Source organism: Pelobates fuscus, chromosome 4 (assembly GCF_036172605.1).
Source record: "Pelobates fuscus isolate aPelFus1 chromosome 4, aPelFus1.pri, whole genome shotgun sequence".
Classification (NCBI taxonomy): Eukaryota; Metazoa; Chordata; class Amphibia; order Anura; family Pelobatidae; genus Pelobates; species Pelobates fuscus.
In genome coordinates, this window is record NC_086320.1 from 275638750 (window position 1) to 275655554 (window position 16805).

A 16805-nucleotide genomic window follows, 5' to 3' on the forward strand; every position below is an offset into this window, starting at 1 on the left:
TTTTGATAATAAAATGTATGTATGTGTGTGTGTGTGTATATGTGTATATATATATATATATATATATATATATATATATATATATATATATACCTTTTATGAAGTTGGGTAAATGGACCCCGGTGCTGCACAGCGTGGATGGATATGCAAGATGTTTGACCTTCTGGGTCGAAACGTTGATCACTTTGAATCTATTTAAAAATCCTCTGGAGCGCTCTCTTCATCGTCTTGCATATATATATATATATATATTTTATTTTATTAAAATACACTTCGAATGAACGTGTGTGCGTGTATGTATATATATATTTATGTGTAAATATTAATTCTACAGGGAGTGCAGAATTATTAGGCAAATAAGTATTTTGACAACATCATCCTCTTTATGCATGTTGTCTTACTCCAAGCTGTATAGGCTCAAAAGCCTACTACCAATTAAGCATATTAGGTGATGTGCATCTCTGTAATGAGAAGGGGTGTGGTCTAATGACATCAACACCCTATATCAGGTGTGCATAATTATTAGGCAACTTCCTTTCCTTTGGCAAAATGGGTCAAAAGAAGGACTTGACAGGCTCAGAAAAGTAAAAAATAGTGAGATATCTTGCAGAGGGATGCAGCACTCTTAAAATTGCAAAGCTTCTGAAGCGTAATCATCGAACAATCAAGCGTTTCATTCAAAATAGTCAACAGGGTCGCAAGAAGCGTGTGGAGAAACCAAGGCGCAAAATAACTGCCCATGAACTGAGAAAAGTCAAGCGTGCAGCTGCCAAGATGCCACTTGCCACCAGTTTGGCCATATTTCAGAGCAACATCACTGGAGTGCCCAAAAGCACAAGGTGTGCAATACTCAGAGACATGGCCAAGGTAAGAAAGGCTGAAAGACGACCACCACTGAACAAGACACACAAGCTGAAACGTCAAGACTGGGCCAAGAAATATCTCAAGACTGATTTTTCTAAGGTTTTATGGACTGATGAAATGAGAGTGAGTCTTGATGGGCCAGATGGATGGATTGGTAAAGGGCAGAGAGCTCCAGTCCGACTCAGACGCCAGCAAGGTGGAGGTGGAGTACTGGTTTGGGCTGGTATCATCAAAGATGAGCTTGTGGGGCCTTTTCGGGTTGAGGATGGAGTCAAGCTCAACTCCCAGTCCTACTGCCAGTTTCTAGAAGACACCTTCTTCAAGCAGTGGTACAGGAAGAAGTCTGCATCCTTCAAGAAAAACATGGTTTTCATGCAGGACAATGCTCCATCACACGCGTCCAAGTACTCCACAGCGTGGCTGGCAAGAAAGGGTATAAAAGAAGAAAATCTAATGACATGGCCTCCTTGTTCACCTGATCTGAACCCCATTGAGAACCTGTGGTCCATCATCAAATATGAGATTTACAAGGAGGGAAAACAGTACACCTCTCTGAACATTGTCTGGGAGGCTGTGGTTGCTGCTACACGCAATGTTGATGGTGAACAGATCAAAACACTGACAGAATCCATGGATGGCAGGCTTTTGAGTGTCCTTGCAAAGAAAGGTGGCTATATTGGTCACTGATTTGTTTTTGTTATGTTTTTGAATGTCAGAAATGTATATTTGTGAATGTTGAGATGTTATATTGGTTTCACTGGTAAAAATAAATAATTGAAATGGGTATATATTTGTTTTTTGTTAAGTTGCCTAATAATTATGCACAGTAATAGTCACCTGCACACACAGATATCCCCCTAAAATAGCTATAACTAAAAACAAACTAAAAACTACTTCCAAAAATATTCAGCTTTGATATTAATGAGTTTTTTTGGTTCATTGAGAACATGGTTGTTGTTCAATAATAAAATTAATCCTCAAAAATACAACTTGCCTAATAATTCTGCACTCCCTGTAAGTGTATTTTGATATCAATATATAATTCTATATCTTTTTTTTTTTTTTAATTCTTTATTTTTGGTGCAAAACATTTTACAGTCAGGCCCATGTAGCCACGACAGCAGACACAGGCAGATTCATGTAGACATGTTCGTGGCATTTGACATTTGCACATTTTTGTTAATAGGAACTATAACAGGCTAGGAAACATTGCTTATATGGTATAATATGCTGGAGTATTCAGGCATAGGAACAGTTAAGTGTAAGATTGATAATCTTCTTTGTCCATTTGGTTTGATTCTAACAGGACAATACAGGTCGGGTGCCCATTAAGGGTTAAACAGGCTTAATGGTTAATTGTAAAATTATAAAATTACAGGCTTTTGCACAATAGTAGTCGTGTGAGACATTCTACTCTAGACATGCCTATATAAGATGATACGTCTTTCTGGGTATAGATTCAGAAATGAGTGAAGTGACTGTAAGCAAGCCTACTGAAATGTTAAACGGTCTATTAAAGGATTAGCAGTAGACTGTGCATTATCATAAACACGTTTTAAGTAAATAAAGTGTGAAGTCGTAACAGAAAGGTAATAAAAATATAAGCTGTTTCTAGATGAAATGCTTGGTAGGGAGCGTTGTGAAGTGAAAGTCAGGGCTTAGACATAGTAGAACTTTATAGTTTAAACTGATAATAGAGTTCTTGTAAACTTTGCTTATCTGCAGGGGAGAGCGTCCTCGGTAGTCCAGGGCTAGGCATGACATCTGCATGGGTAGAAGTGACAGGCGTCCCGATGAGGTGCCCCGGTGATTAGAGGGAGGCAGCAGGTCGGCAATGGTACGTCGGCTGAGAGTTTGTGTCTGAGCACAGAGAACTGTCCCTGGTGTGCAGGTGAGGTTCTTTTAGTCCTCGTCTTTAGAGCGTCTTATGGCTAACCAACGCCCATTCTGTGGAACCGGGTCTCTCCTGAGGCCTGAGTGGATTGTTCGCCGCTCCGGCTGTTCAGACCTTCCTGAGCGTGTGCTTGGGTGGTGGTGAGGTCCGCCTGAGGGACGAAGGTTATGAGTGTCGTCGGGTGGTAAGCGAGTTGGGTGGACTCCCCTTGATGTGTGCGAGAGCGTTGGTGAGTATTGGTGCACGGGGGGTATAGCCGAGTGTTCCACCATCTGGGTCTGCAGAATCGCCTCTGTCGGGAGGTCGCTCTGGAGGCCTTGGGCGGGAGCCAGCATAATTGGCGCAATGTTGAAGGGCGGATCCATGCCGCTGCTCGTTTCATCGCTGTTTGGAAGGCCAGGCCTTTGGCCTTGAGTTCTGACCAGAGGCTTGTGCCGAGTCGGTCGAAGAACTCTAAAGTATGCTTGGGGGGTGTGATGAGATGTCGTGCAGCCGTGGGCCGCGTCTGTGCCGCCATCTTGGTCGGGCCCAGGCACTTGTGCTTGGTTGCAGGCTTCGTTGCTTGATTGGGGGTAATCGACCCCAGCGAGGACCGGGATAACCCCCGCCGGTCCAGAGGGGGGGGTAGCAGGGCAGAGTGTGTTTCCCGTTTGCGTGCGGGTCCCACGCCAGGAGATCGGCCGCCTCTCCCAGGCTTTAGGCTCCGCTCCGGTTTAGGCCGCATGGCCTGTTCAGCCTCACTTGATGTGGTTCGACGCAGGACAGGCATCGTTCTGTTCCTTGCAAGGTTCTGTGTCATATTCCAAGCACCTTATGCTGCTGGCTTCTGTAGTTTGGTCAAAATAAGTGTTTTTGTAGCTGCTGGTGCTGGAGCTGTCAGAGATCACGTCTAGCCATCTTGGCTGTCAGGCCCCGCCCCACTATAATTCTATATCTTGATATCAAAGTACACTTAGAATGAAAAACGTATATAGATAGTAAATAATATAATTCTAAATGTATTTTTTATTTTTTTTTTACATAACTATGTTATTTTATTTATATAATGGGGGCTCTGCCTTACATCTCAGGCAGTCCCCCTGCAGGCAATCTTACAATCTGGCAGATCTGAGTCATGTGATCACGGTGATATCCTGATTCCATGGCTCAAATTAGCCACAGGTGGACTGCCTCGTTTGTCATGCGGTCCTCCCGATCCGGATCCGGCGAGGTAAGTAAGTATCCAGGCTGCAGGGAGGTCCTGATCATTAGATGTGCTATGCCGCCAAAATGGCGTTAAAGCAATCCTTTTGATTTAAAACGTTTTTTTTTTTGTTTGTTTTATTGGACGCTGTGCTAGTCACAGCCAGATTTGGTATGGCTAGGGCACGATAAACAGAAACAAAAGTGAGGTAACTCCTAAATGGTAGAGCATCAAGGAGTGACACTGCAGGTGAGTGATCTCATAGCTGCTTCATTAATCTACATTTTTTTTGGTTTAGAATACCCTTTTAAATTTCCCAAACGTGGTTGAATTTCTGTTGTGGTTGAATGATATATATGTTGGTCTGTATGGCCTGCAGGGGTGGTGATAGTTTGCATGATAAACTTATGTAAAAAGCATTGTTATGGCATAGGCGTGACAGAATCTGCACCATTTGTGTTTGAAATAAACACTCCAATGTGCACAGCTGTTACCAGTGTAGTGGGTACATCTGTCACAGGCCTATTCATAAATTTAAAAAGAGCACATTTATGTCTTGCACGATTTTTCCTATCATAGCAGTCCTTGGGACATACTTTGAAATGTCTTTGTCTAATTAAAGTCGAGGGGTAGGGTTGCTTAACATGTATTTGTCACGTTAGGTACAGATTCACAAAAAAGAAAAGTACATTAAAGGGCCACTATAGTCACCAAAACACAACTGTAGCTTAATAAAGTAGTGTTGGTGTAGAGATCATGTCCTGCAGTCTCACTGCTCAATTCTCTACCATTTATGAGTTAAATCACTTTGTTTATGCAGCCCTAGGCACATCTCCCTGCAATTTAACTTGTCCAGCCTTCCTAAACTCTTCTAGGCGCTAATGCACTGGCAATGAGGTGAACATCCGCATCATGGAGTTGGGTTGTCATGCTTGAAGTGACTCACAGCAAGGTCAACCGCACAGAAGGGGTTGAGATGTAGGCAGGGCTGGCACGTGGGTGTTACATTAGTAGAACACCCACAGACTGAATTGTTGGAGAAAAGGTGAGAATTAATTAAGCCATAAAATATATAATTTATCATGCATAATGTGTTGTTAGAACTTAATGTGAATCGGTTATGACAGATTCACTTAAAATATATATTAAGCTAGTGCTCTTTTATTTATGTGTTTAATGAGAGTTTTCTGTTTTATATATTTTTTCCTCTTTAATTGTTTAAATTTGCTATGGCAACACATATATCCATTTCCCCTCTCAGATCACAGTCTCTTATCATTTGTTCTTGAGAGATCCCTCATCCTTACCCTCCTCAACTCAGAAGGGACCTGAATTCTCATAACCTCCAGCAACTCTCAGCTGATCTCCATTCCAAACTCTCATCCATCCCTACCTTCTCCTGTTCGTCTCTTACAATCTCCTCATATGATGCTATCCTCACCTGTGCCCTGGACGCCGCAGCCCCGCTCGAAACATGCACCTCAAAGAAGACGCGTCTCCAACCTTGGCACACAAAGTCGACCTGCTACCTGCAGAAATGCTCCTGTTCATCTGAATGCTGCTGGAGGAAGTCCCGCTCCTTGTCAGACTTCCTCCATTATAAATTCATATTGTATTCATACAGCACAGCCCTCACACTTGCTAAACAATCCTGCTTTTCCTCTCTCGTTAGTTCATGCTCACGCAATCCCAGGCTTCTCTTTAATACCTTCAACTCTCTCCTTCACCCACCTCAAGCCACCCCCCCAAACTAAACTTCCAGCCTTTACCGACTTTACTGACAAGATTGAACAGCTAAGGAAATAATTCTCCCCCCTTAGCAACCACACCTGGACCGTACCATCCCTACCCTACAGGCCTTCTCATCAGCTACAGAAGAGGAGGTGGCTGTGCTTCTTCTCTCCTCTTGTCCAAACACCTGTCCGCTTGATCCAGTACCTTCCCACCTTATCAGATCTCTCTCCCCTTGTCTTGTACCATCCTTAACATACATCCTAAACTGCTCTCTTTCAGCATGCTACTGTCGTACCTATTCTAAAAAATGCCATCCCTAGACTCGTCTTACCCTTCCAACTATCGCCCCATATCAGTGCTTCCTTTTTCCTCAAAGCTTCTAGAAAAGACTTGTCTTTACTCGTATGACTCACTTCCTAAATTCCAACTCCCTCCTCGATCCTCTTCAATCTGGTTTTCGCCCCCTCCACTCCACTGAGACTGCTCTTATTAAAGTTACAAATTACCTAATCACAGCTAAATCCAAAGGCCACTACTCCATACTAATTCATTTTGACCTCTCTGCCACCTTTGACACTGTTGATCATGTCCTCCATTTACAAACTCTTCAATCCTTCGGTCTTTGTGACACTGTCCTCGTGGTTCTCCTCCTATCTCTCCCAACGGTCGTTTAGTGTCTCCTTTTGCAATGACACCTCCTCCTCTCGCCCTGTCTCAGTTGGAGTCCCCCAAGGATCTGTTCTTCTGTTCTCTCTTTATACTGTCTCTTTTGGCAAACTCAATAACTCCTTTTAATTCCACTCCCATCTGTATGCCAACAACACCCAGATATATCTCTCCTCCCCTGATCTCTCCCCCATGGTCCTACAACTTGTCACTGCTTGCCTTTCTTTAATCTCTGATTGGATGTAGTCCTGCTTTCTAAAACTCAATCTCTCTGAGCTTTTATTTTCTCCCCTCATAATGCTGATCCTCCTCCTTCGCTTTCCCTGCAAGTTGATGGTACTTCGCACCAGTCTTTGATCCTGGCCTCACCTTTGCGCCTCATATCCAGAATGTTGCTAAAACCTGTCGATTCCACCTTGAAAATATCACCGCATCTGCCCCTTTGTCACGCAAGATGCTGCCAAGGAGCTTGTTCATGCTCTGGTAATCTCTCGCATGGATTACTGTAATTCTCCCCAGAAGCCAAACTGCTACACTTAGTAATGAATGCTGCCGCCAGGCTGATCTTTCTCACTCATTGCTGCTCCCATACCTCTCCCCTCTATCGATCCTTACACTGGCTTGCTGTATCCTATAGGTGTCAGGTCAAAATACTAACTCTTGCCTATAAAGCTCTAACCAACTCTAGCCACACTTACATTTATTCACTGATTTAAAGATATGCCCCTTCTCTGTCTCTCCGCTCTTCCGGTGACCTAACTCGCGCTTGCAGGAATTCACACGAATGGCTCCCTCCCTTTTGAACAGCCTGCCTACCCCATCAGACTCTCCCCTAGTCTTCAATTGTTTAAAAAGTCACTCAAAAGACATCTGTTCAGAAATGCTTATGGACTCCCAGAGGAACTATACCTATCCATATCTGTCTCTTGCTCTCCTAAAGTGCCACACTACACTCTCACCTCCAGTTCTGCTACTTTTCCATCTTGTTTGGTGGCTGCCACCCTTGCTGCCCTGTTGTGTATTTGTACCCTACCTCCTCTAGACTGTAAGCTCATTTGAGCAGGGCCCTCATATACTTATTGTTCCTGTGTCACTGTGTAATGGTTTAATTTATTGTAAATTCCCCACCCTTTCATAATATTGTAAAGCGCTGCAGAATTACTTGGCGCTATATAAATACCAAACATGATAATAATTGAAGTTTGATAATGCTGTAAAGTTAATACTGCTATGTATATCTATGTAGTAGGAGCATCTATGTGCTAAGAATGTGTAACTCAATATGAAGTAATTCTGTCAGGCCCACTGCGTGTCTACTTTCTGCTTGTCAAGACCTCATAAACACCTAATTTCTCTCCTTAAATATTATGTTTAACTGACTGTGTCTTACAGGCCACCATCTCACAGCTGCCCTTATATGTCTCTTCCTTATTCTCTCCCGTCCCTGTCCTATTTCACACCCCCACAGTCACAGTCTCTTTCTCAACCCTCAATTTCACATGGCTTCACCACTTTGTTGGTATTTCATTACTCCCATGACAGACCCCATTTGTTTCTTTAAAAAATGGAGAGAGAAGGAATTTCCAGGGGACTTCCCAGGCAGGTTCTAAAATGTGTGTTGCAGTTGCTATGGTTGTAAAACCTTTGAGAGCATGGTCTGTGGTTTATCATCAACTATTAAAATACTGTCAGGCTCTTGTCATTCACCAATGTCATTGTCCAATCAGATTGCTGCATATATATGCACATAACAAAAACCTGAATATTCTGTAATCTAAATTATATGATACTAGTCCATCCCTTCTTATTTGTAGAGTGCTAAGCAAACAAGTCTCTCTTCCTTGTAGGCATAGTCCTCCTCTACCTGCAGCTGTACCGTGTCACCCAGGAGGAATCCCATCTTCAGCGGTCACTGGACTACGTGAAAAGGATACTACGGAACCTGAATGGCAGAAAAGTCAGCTTTCTTTGTGGTGATGCTGGACCCCTCGCTGTGGGAGCAGTCGTACATCACAAACTGCAAAACCAAGCTGAAGCAAACGATTGCATCACAAAGTAAGAACAAATGTAACATCCCAATGAAGCATACAGGAGGTTAAAAAAAAAAAAATCACAAACTACACAAAAAACAAATACGTTTATTCAATAAAAGGAGAATTCAATTTCAAATTTAAAGCCAGACGGCCAAACTGGAAAATTCTCTAAGCTGTGCTTCTTTTTAGGCTACTTTGATCAAAAATTTGAAATTTACTTTGAATACTCACTTTGTTATTAAATGGATACTATGGGCATGAAAACAACTTTAGCTTAATGAAGCAGTTTTTGTATAGATCATGCCACTGGAGTCTCACTGCCTAATTCTCTGCCGTTTAGGAGTTAAGTCACTTATATGTATTTTTATGCAACCCTAGCCACACCTCGAATTTCTGTGACTGACACAGCCTGCATGAAAAAAAAAATTGTTTAATTTTCAAACAGATGTAAACTAGCTATACAAGTTTTTATCTTGTGCTCTGTAAATTTAACTTTAATCACATGCAGGAGGCTCCTGTAGGCTCTAGAAGGCTATTAAAGGGATGACTATAGGCACCCAGACCACTACATCTCCCTGCTCTCTTAAGCATGCAATGTGAAACATTACAGTTTTAGAGAAACTGCAATGTTTGCATTGCAGTATTAAGACTGCCTCTAGTGGCTGTCTACCATGAAATGACGCTGGACTTCTTCACACTTAGCTTGAGAACATCCATCGTCAAGCAAAGCCCCATATGACAGCAATGACTCAATATTTTCCTATGGGGAAGTCGCAATGCATGCATAGCGCTCTCTGAGCATTAGGTTCCCCACATCGACTGATGGCGGAGGAGGAGAAGCGCGGCCTGGTGCTGAGGGACTCCTAAATGGCAGAAAATTGTGCAGTAAGACTGCAGGGGCATGTTCTATACACCTAAACTGTTTCATTAAGCTAAAGCTCATCAGGCCAGAATATCTGCAGGCAAGTGTTACTTATGATGAAGGGTCTTTAATAATGTGGGTAACCAATTTATAAGAGTCAGTAGGACCACCACTATGCAGCCTAGTTGTATTTACTTTCTAAAAGCAAAAGGCTGCACTCTGTCTTATGATATCTGCAGTATCAATAACTGTTTAGTTGTTTATATAATTTTGTCCATCTCATTCATTTGTTCTACTAAAACCAGCATGAATATGCATCACTCCTGGCCTATATCCAATGCACTTTTATAAATCTACATTAATAAATGTTACTTCCTCTGGTACATTCTTGGGATACTACACAGGCAATAAGTGGTTCACAAGTGGCACAGGCAACAATTTATCATTACTGCCAGTCTCTTTACTTAGTGGTAGTTCATTTATTTTTGTTTTTGATCTTGGACAATTTCCTGTTTCATCAATGGATATTATGCCTCAGAAACCGATGCCAGATTAAACCCAATGCCGTTCTTGCTTATGTCATAGTAACTTAGTAATATTGATTTTCATACACAGTATTTGTCATGGTTGATCTGTAAACACAACTTAATTACTAAGGGCAACACACACCTCCACAGCTCCCTTACACACACCCCTGCACAGAATTCTTACACACACTCATGCACAGATTCTTTGTACACACCCCTGCACAGATTCCTTACACACACCCCTGCACGGATTCCTTGCACGCACCCCTGCACGGATTCCTTGCACACACCCCTGCACGGATTCCTTGCACACACCCCTGCACGTATTCCTTGCACACACCCCTGCACGTATTCCTTGCACACACCCCTGCACGTATTCCTTGCACACACCCCTGCACGGATTCACTGCACACACCCCTGCACAGATTCCTTGCACACACCCCTGCACAAATTCCTTGCACACACCCCTGCACAGATTCATTGCACACACCCCTGCACAGATTCCTTACACACAAACACCCCTGCACGGATTCCTTACACACACACCCCTGCACGGATTCCTTACACACACACCCCTGCACGGATTCCTTACACACACACCCCTGCACGGATTCCTTACACACACACCCCTGCACGGATTCCTTACACACACACCCCTGCACAGCTCCCTCACACACACCCCACCACAGCTCCCTCACACACACCCCTCCACAGATTCCTTACACACACCCCTGCACAGATTCCTTGCACACACCCTTGCGCAGATTCCTTGCTCACACCCCTGCGCAGATTCCTTACACACACCCCTGCGCAGATTCATTGCAAACACGCCTGCACAGATTCCTTGCACACACCCCTGCGCACATTCCTTACACACACCCCTGCGCAGATTCCTTGCACACACCCCTGCACAGATTCCTTGCACATACAAATACACACATCCCTTCATATTCCCCCTCCACATCTCTCTTAAACTCCCCTGCATACACCATCGCCACTGCTTCTAATACCTCCTCCACGTTCATCAGCTCCACATCTGCTACAAGCAAAGGAAGGAGAGGCTCAGTAACAGCTCCTATACTGATGGGACAAGCCTCATCTCTAAAGTTCTGGCATGTGATTTCCTCAGCCCACAGAAATTTTTGCCTGACTATGTAGTGCGTGAAATCAGTAAATCAGCACTACCGTATCCTACCTGTTAGGTGGCTGGAAAGCGACTCGCGTCTAGTAATTTACATAACCTAAAAGAAGACCTGTGAATGAGCCCCGAATGGACTCTTGAACAGCCCCCCGTGCCGACGCCCCCTGCTTTACAATTCCAAGGTTTAAATGCCTCTAGCAACTGTCTCTCACACATCCACAAGAGACACTTCTGTTCAAATAGCTAATTGAAACTTGCCCATTTCGATCAGATGGTCTCATAGAAAACATCTGATTGGCGCACTACCCTCCCAATGCTTTTCTATGGGAGGACATTGAATTGGCTGAGATCATCAATCTTGACCCCCAAAAAATCACATGACCATACAATCCAGAAGGTTCATATAAGATTATTAAAGTCTAGGGTGCAGCACAAAGGACTGGTTCTCCACACTGGCTAAAAAAAAACCCACAAATAATAAATTCTGTTGCACACCCGTAGAGTACAAAATATAATCTTTTATTGCGTAAAAACAAAATAAGGTTGTAATAAATCCACATAAAGTAGGCACATCATAAAGCAGTATAGCTTATTGCAAAACATAAACTTGCCTGTGTACATAGATGGACTTCCTTATTAGGGCTATACTGCAAGTTCTTTGCTATACCAGAGTATACATTTACCCTACAAGGTTTAATAAATTGTTTCTTCTGGGCACAATACTTTATATTTATTTATATGAAGTGTTACACAGTATTAATTTTTTTCTGTTACCCACTAACTTCCTAGCAAAAGTAGTTTTAACAGTGGCCACTGTCTACCAAACTAATGTGTGTGTGTGTGTGTGTGTGTATAACACTCAACTCCTGCTTCTTTATGTTTCGGTGGTCTACAGTTCTCCCATTCTCCTAGACTCGACTGTAAAGGAGGTGGTGTAGGCATCCTTCTCTCCCCTCAATGTACCTTTAATCCTATCCTCCCTGCCCTATCCTTTACTTCACACTGTACGCCTTTTTAAGCCTACTCCTTTAAGAACTACCATCATCTATCCCCCCCCCTCCCGGTCACCCTAAACTATTTATTGAACACTTTTCCTCCTAGTTACCCCACTTTCTTTCCTCTAGCACTCCCTCTTGAGGACTTCAATATCCCTAGCAACAAGCTCAGCTGCCCTGATGCCTCTCGTCTGCTCTCTGTAACCTCCTCCTTTGGACAGATTTCTACCTCAGCAACACTGCAGGAAACACTCTTAACCTCATCTTCACCAATCTGTACCACCTCTGATCTCTCCACTGTTCCATTTCCTTTGTCTGACCACCATCTGCTAACATTTAACATTTGCATACCCCATACCAAAATTTCACCCCCATCAACTCTCCAGTCTCGCAGAAACCTCAACTCCCTCGTTCTCCAGCACTTCTCCACCAAACTCCAAACACTCCTTTTACCCATCTCAAATCTCAACTGCCCTAACTCTGCAACCTCACTCTACAACTCCACTCTCTCCTCTCAACTTGACACCATGGCACCTCCTACAGTTAAACGCAGCAAGCGCCCCCAATTACAACCCTGGCACACCAAGCTGTCCCGTTACCTTCAAAAATGTTCCAGAACTGCTGAACGCTGCTGGAGAAAGTCTCACTTTGCATCTGACTTGTGCACTATAAATTTATGCTGCGCTCCTACAGCATGGCTGTTTCCTCTGCAAAAGTAAACTACTTCAACACCCTCATAAGCACACTGTCCCATCAACCCAAACACCTGTTTCACACTTTTGATGCTCTTCTTCGCCCTGTGACTCCCCCTCCTTCCACCACCTTGTCTGCCACAAACTTTGCATCTCATTTCACTGAGAAGATCTCTACAATCAGGAAAGATATCTTTAATCTCTCTCCTACCCCTATCATTACATCACCCAACCCCACTCCCCCTGCCATCCTATGCTCATTTGTACCTGCTACAGCACAAGAGGTTTCTGCTCTGCTCCTGTCCTCCCGCCCCACCACCTGCTCCCTAGATCCTATTCCCTCGCATCTCATCCGCACTTTGTCTCCCTCTTTTGCTCTTCCTCTCGCTAACATTTTCAATCTCTCCCTTTCCTCTGACACATTTCCCTCACCCTTCAAACATGCAACCGTAACCCCGATTCTGAAAAAGCCCAACCTTGATCCGAACTCCCCATCCAACTACCGCCCTATCTCGCTACTGCCATTTGCCTCCAAGATCCTCGAGAGAGTTGTGTATGCCAGATTAACAGACTTTCTCGAATCCAACTCTCTGCTTAACCCCCTTCAGACTGGATTCCGCACTGGTCACTCTGTCGAAACTGCTGTGACCAAAGTATCCATGATTTAATTGCTGCTAAATCTCGCGGCCAATACTATATCCTAATCCTCCTTGATCTTTCTGCCGCCTTTGACACTGTTGATAATCAACAGCTTCTTCACATTCTCCGTAACTTTGGTCTACGGGATACTGCTCTCTCCTGGTGCTCCTCCTACTTCTCCCAGCGCTCTTTCAGTGTTTCTTTCTCTGGCTCTGCCTCTTCTCCCCAACCCCTCTCTGTCGGCGTCCCCCAAGGTTCTGTCCTCAGCCCCCTACTGTTCTCTATCTATACTGCCTCCCTTGGTAAACTCATCAGCTCCTTTGGCTTCCAATATAATTTATATGCAGATGACACAAAAATCTACCTGTCCTCCCCTGATCTCTCTCCACCCACCTTGACTCGTGTTTCTGACTGCCTCTCTGCTGTTTCCAACTGGATGGAAATCTTTGAAAACTCACTTCTTCATTAAAGCGTATCAATTAAACTGTCAGCAAGTTTCTCATCCCCCACCCCATGACTCCTTTCCTGCAACTGTCAAAAATGACCTAACAAGCACTCAATAAACCCTTCGCTAACAAACTATTTAATTCCCCTACTTTAACCCTTTGTGTCACTATACCCCACTCCCTCTAGCATGTAAGCTCATCGAACAGGGCCCTCAACCCCCTCTGTTCCTGTACGACCAGTGGTCTGATCTCAATTATGTGTCTGTTAGTCCACCCATTGTACAGCGCTACGGAATTTGTTGGCGCTATATAAATAATAAAATAATAATAAGAATAACTGGTCTTACTTTTTTGTTTTTTTTTCTACACTCCTGCTTTGGAGTGTCTGCTTAGTTTACATGCCGGCAATGCACAGTCCATATTTTATTGTATAAACTACTGCATGAAGATAATCTTTTAGTCAAATAGTTTGACGAATTATGGTAAACAGGAGTGGTAGCTTGATTAAGTTTCTCCCTTTGCCTATGCTTGCCAAAAATCAAGTTCCACATAAGAAAAAAATAAAAGCTGTCCCTACTTTTCCAAAGCTATAAAATAAAATAAAATTTAAAAAGTAAGTTTGTGGGGATGCTGAGGAACAAAAACATTTGAGGGGAAATTAAAAAAATAAAACGTATCAGTCCCTTTAAACTTCCATCCTATACATAGAGTTCAAATGCTGAAGTAGTTAGAGATATATAGGGCTTTAATTATATATTATATATGATTATGTAGAATCTTTAATTATGTGTTTTTGCATTAGTACTTTGTTTATTGTGTTGATTAGGATTCTTAATGTGTTCATTTTCCCAATGGTGAGTAAATGGAAATGTGGTTAGTTTGGTGGAGAGCATATTTGCTGCATAATGTGCATATTTTGTAACCGCAAAGCCAGATACATTCAAACCCAGGGTAGACATATATATTCCTTGCCATTTCGCCAAGTCTTCATGAGCTCACTGCAATGAGATATAGAAGATGCTAAAATTAAAGGATGATGGAGTCCCACGAGGAGGAAACATTTCAAAACACTGCATGTAAATTCTTGTTTGCCAAGACTTGCACCATTTGCAGGGAATTGTAATTTAAACATCAAAGTCAGCAGAAAAACGAACCAGCCAAATCCTAAGTCAAATACGCTTGTCGCCTTTTTCTTTGCAAGCAGTTTTCCAGGTTTGCTGTTACATCATGGAGGAGAGATTTGTGGCATATGTTTACGTGATTCCACTTTTCATTTTTCAATAAAATGAGTGAACATGGAGTTGGGCAATAGTGACATCAATAATTCCGGATTCCAACTTAATAACTAGAGAATAAGTTATCTTTAGTTAGATTAAAAGATCTGTATTCCTAACGCTATTGTATCAGTGTCACTACCTATTTCTAAGCCCCCACCCCCTCCACTCGTGCACAGCAAAATACCAAAAATAGTTCTACATACCGGTACCTTTTTTCCAGCAACAAATTTCCGTCGGTGCTGCCACAAGCTCCACCTCACTTGATGAGAGGATGACGGTCCAATCCAATGCTCCTCACAGAGGAGCATAGGTGCATGCGGAGTGCTCTCCACGATCTGCCAATTTTTCTCTCATAGAGGATCATTGCATGCAGTGATGCAATAATGCCTGATGACTGATCGTGGTGGCACTGCTCATTCGCGCACTACATCACGGTATGCCTAGGTATAAGATCCGGGAAGTAACACTCCCGGGCTCTCCTATCCAGAGGACTTGGAGGCGTGGCTTGAACCCGTACTTCCAAGCCTTCTAACTATTAAAAGAAAGCCATATGGGGCCACTTAGAAGGGGGAAACTACTGTAGGCACTATAACAACTTCGATAAGATGAAGTTGTTATAGAGAGTACAGTGTTACTTACTTTTACAATTAGTTGTACTTGTACAATTAGAAGATAGGTCAGTCTAATCTTCTGTAATTTAGAAATTGTAGAGACAAGTTTTGGATATTTCTCATTGACTTTACTGTTTGGACATTGCATGGTTTTATTTATTTTCTTGATGAAAAAATTTGCTATACATTTTGGTACCACTGCAGTGGTCATTAGTGGCTAATGCAGTGTTACCAAAAGACTCTGTTAAACCTCTAGACTATAAGTTTGTTTGAGCATGGTTCTCATCAACCTATTGTTCCTGTAACACTTCATAATCGTCGCATTTATTGTTAAATTTCCCCCCTTTTCTAATATTGTAAAGTGCTGCGGAATAAGTTGGCGCTATATAAATGCCAAAAATGAAATAAAATTTAAATGTATTTAGAGGTAAGGGAAATTTGCTGAGAGAGCCTGTCAGAGGCAGACAGCTACAGGAGCCAGACGCAACACTGTTTATTTTCAAATCACTCCTAAACAGTTTGACTGACATTCGGGGGACTGCATCCCTAGACTCCATCTATCATGTAGTATTTAAGAATGTCTTTCCTTTGCTTCACTCCTTTCCTATCTTTTTGTATTCTCTCACTCAGGCTACTGCAGTTGCAGAAAGGAGTGATCAGCACAGATTCGGAGCTCCCAGATGAGTTACTCTATGGTAGAGCAGGTTACCTCTACGCACTTCTCTATGTAAACACCGAGATTGGCCCAGACACTGTACCCCAGGCTACAATTAAAGAGGTTAGTCCTAAAATTCCTTCTGTGTTTCTCAAACTTACTTAGACTGCCAGACCTGTGGATACAGTCCCATTAGAATGCTCAAGTTAATTATATACAACTGGGCTGTATTTCAAATCTACAGCTACAGAATTGAACATAAAATATAACTAAAGGTCACATCAGTTTTAAAAATAAGTGCTTTTTTGCAGTTGAAGAAATTGTGCCTGTGCGATAATCATGTTCCCTTGTACCCAGTAATTACCTAGTCTGTGACAGCTGCTTTATAGACTCCTGGCACATGGCCCATTACTAAGCATCATACCGTACTGTTAATGTAAAAGGATTTAGAGAGTTTTGTGTCCTTGTAATACGTTCAGGATAAACCACAGGTCAGATCTGTCTCATTAACTTGGGGTTTGCCTTATCCTGGTCCTGAAGCAGTTAAAAGATTAGCACATCGATCAAATGGTTTTGAAGCTGTACT

General features: G+C 42.8%; 1 protein-coding gene across 2 annotated transcripts in view; it reads left to right on the forward strand.

Moving 5' to 3' along the window:
- LANCL2 (LanC like glutathione S-transferase 2) overlaps positions 1–16805 on the forward strand; it is an 86370-nt gene that overhangs the window by 49975 nt on the left and 19590 nt on the right. For both annotated transcript variants that reach the window (XM_063452119.1, XM_063452120.1), the window contains 2 exons: positions 8189–8396; positions 16195–16342. In XM_063452119.1, coding sequence (XP_063308189.1) covers positions 8189–8396; positions 16195–16342 — 356 coding nt within the window. The remainder of the gene's footprint in view (positions 1–8188; positions 8397–16194; positions 16343–16805) is intronic.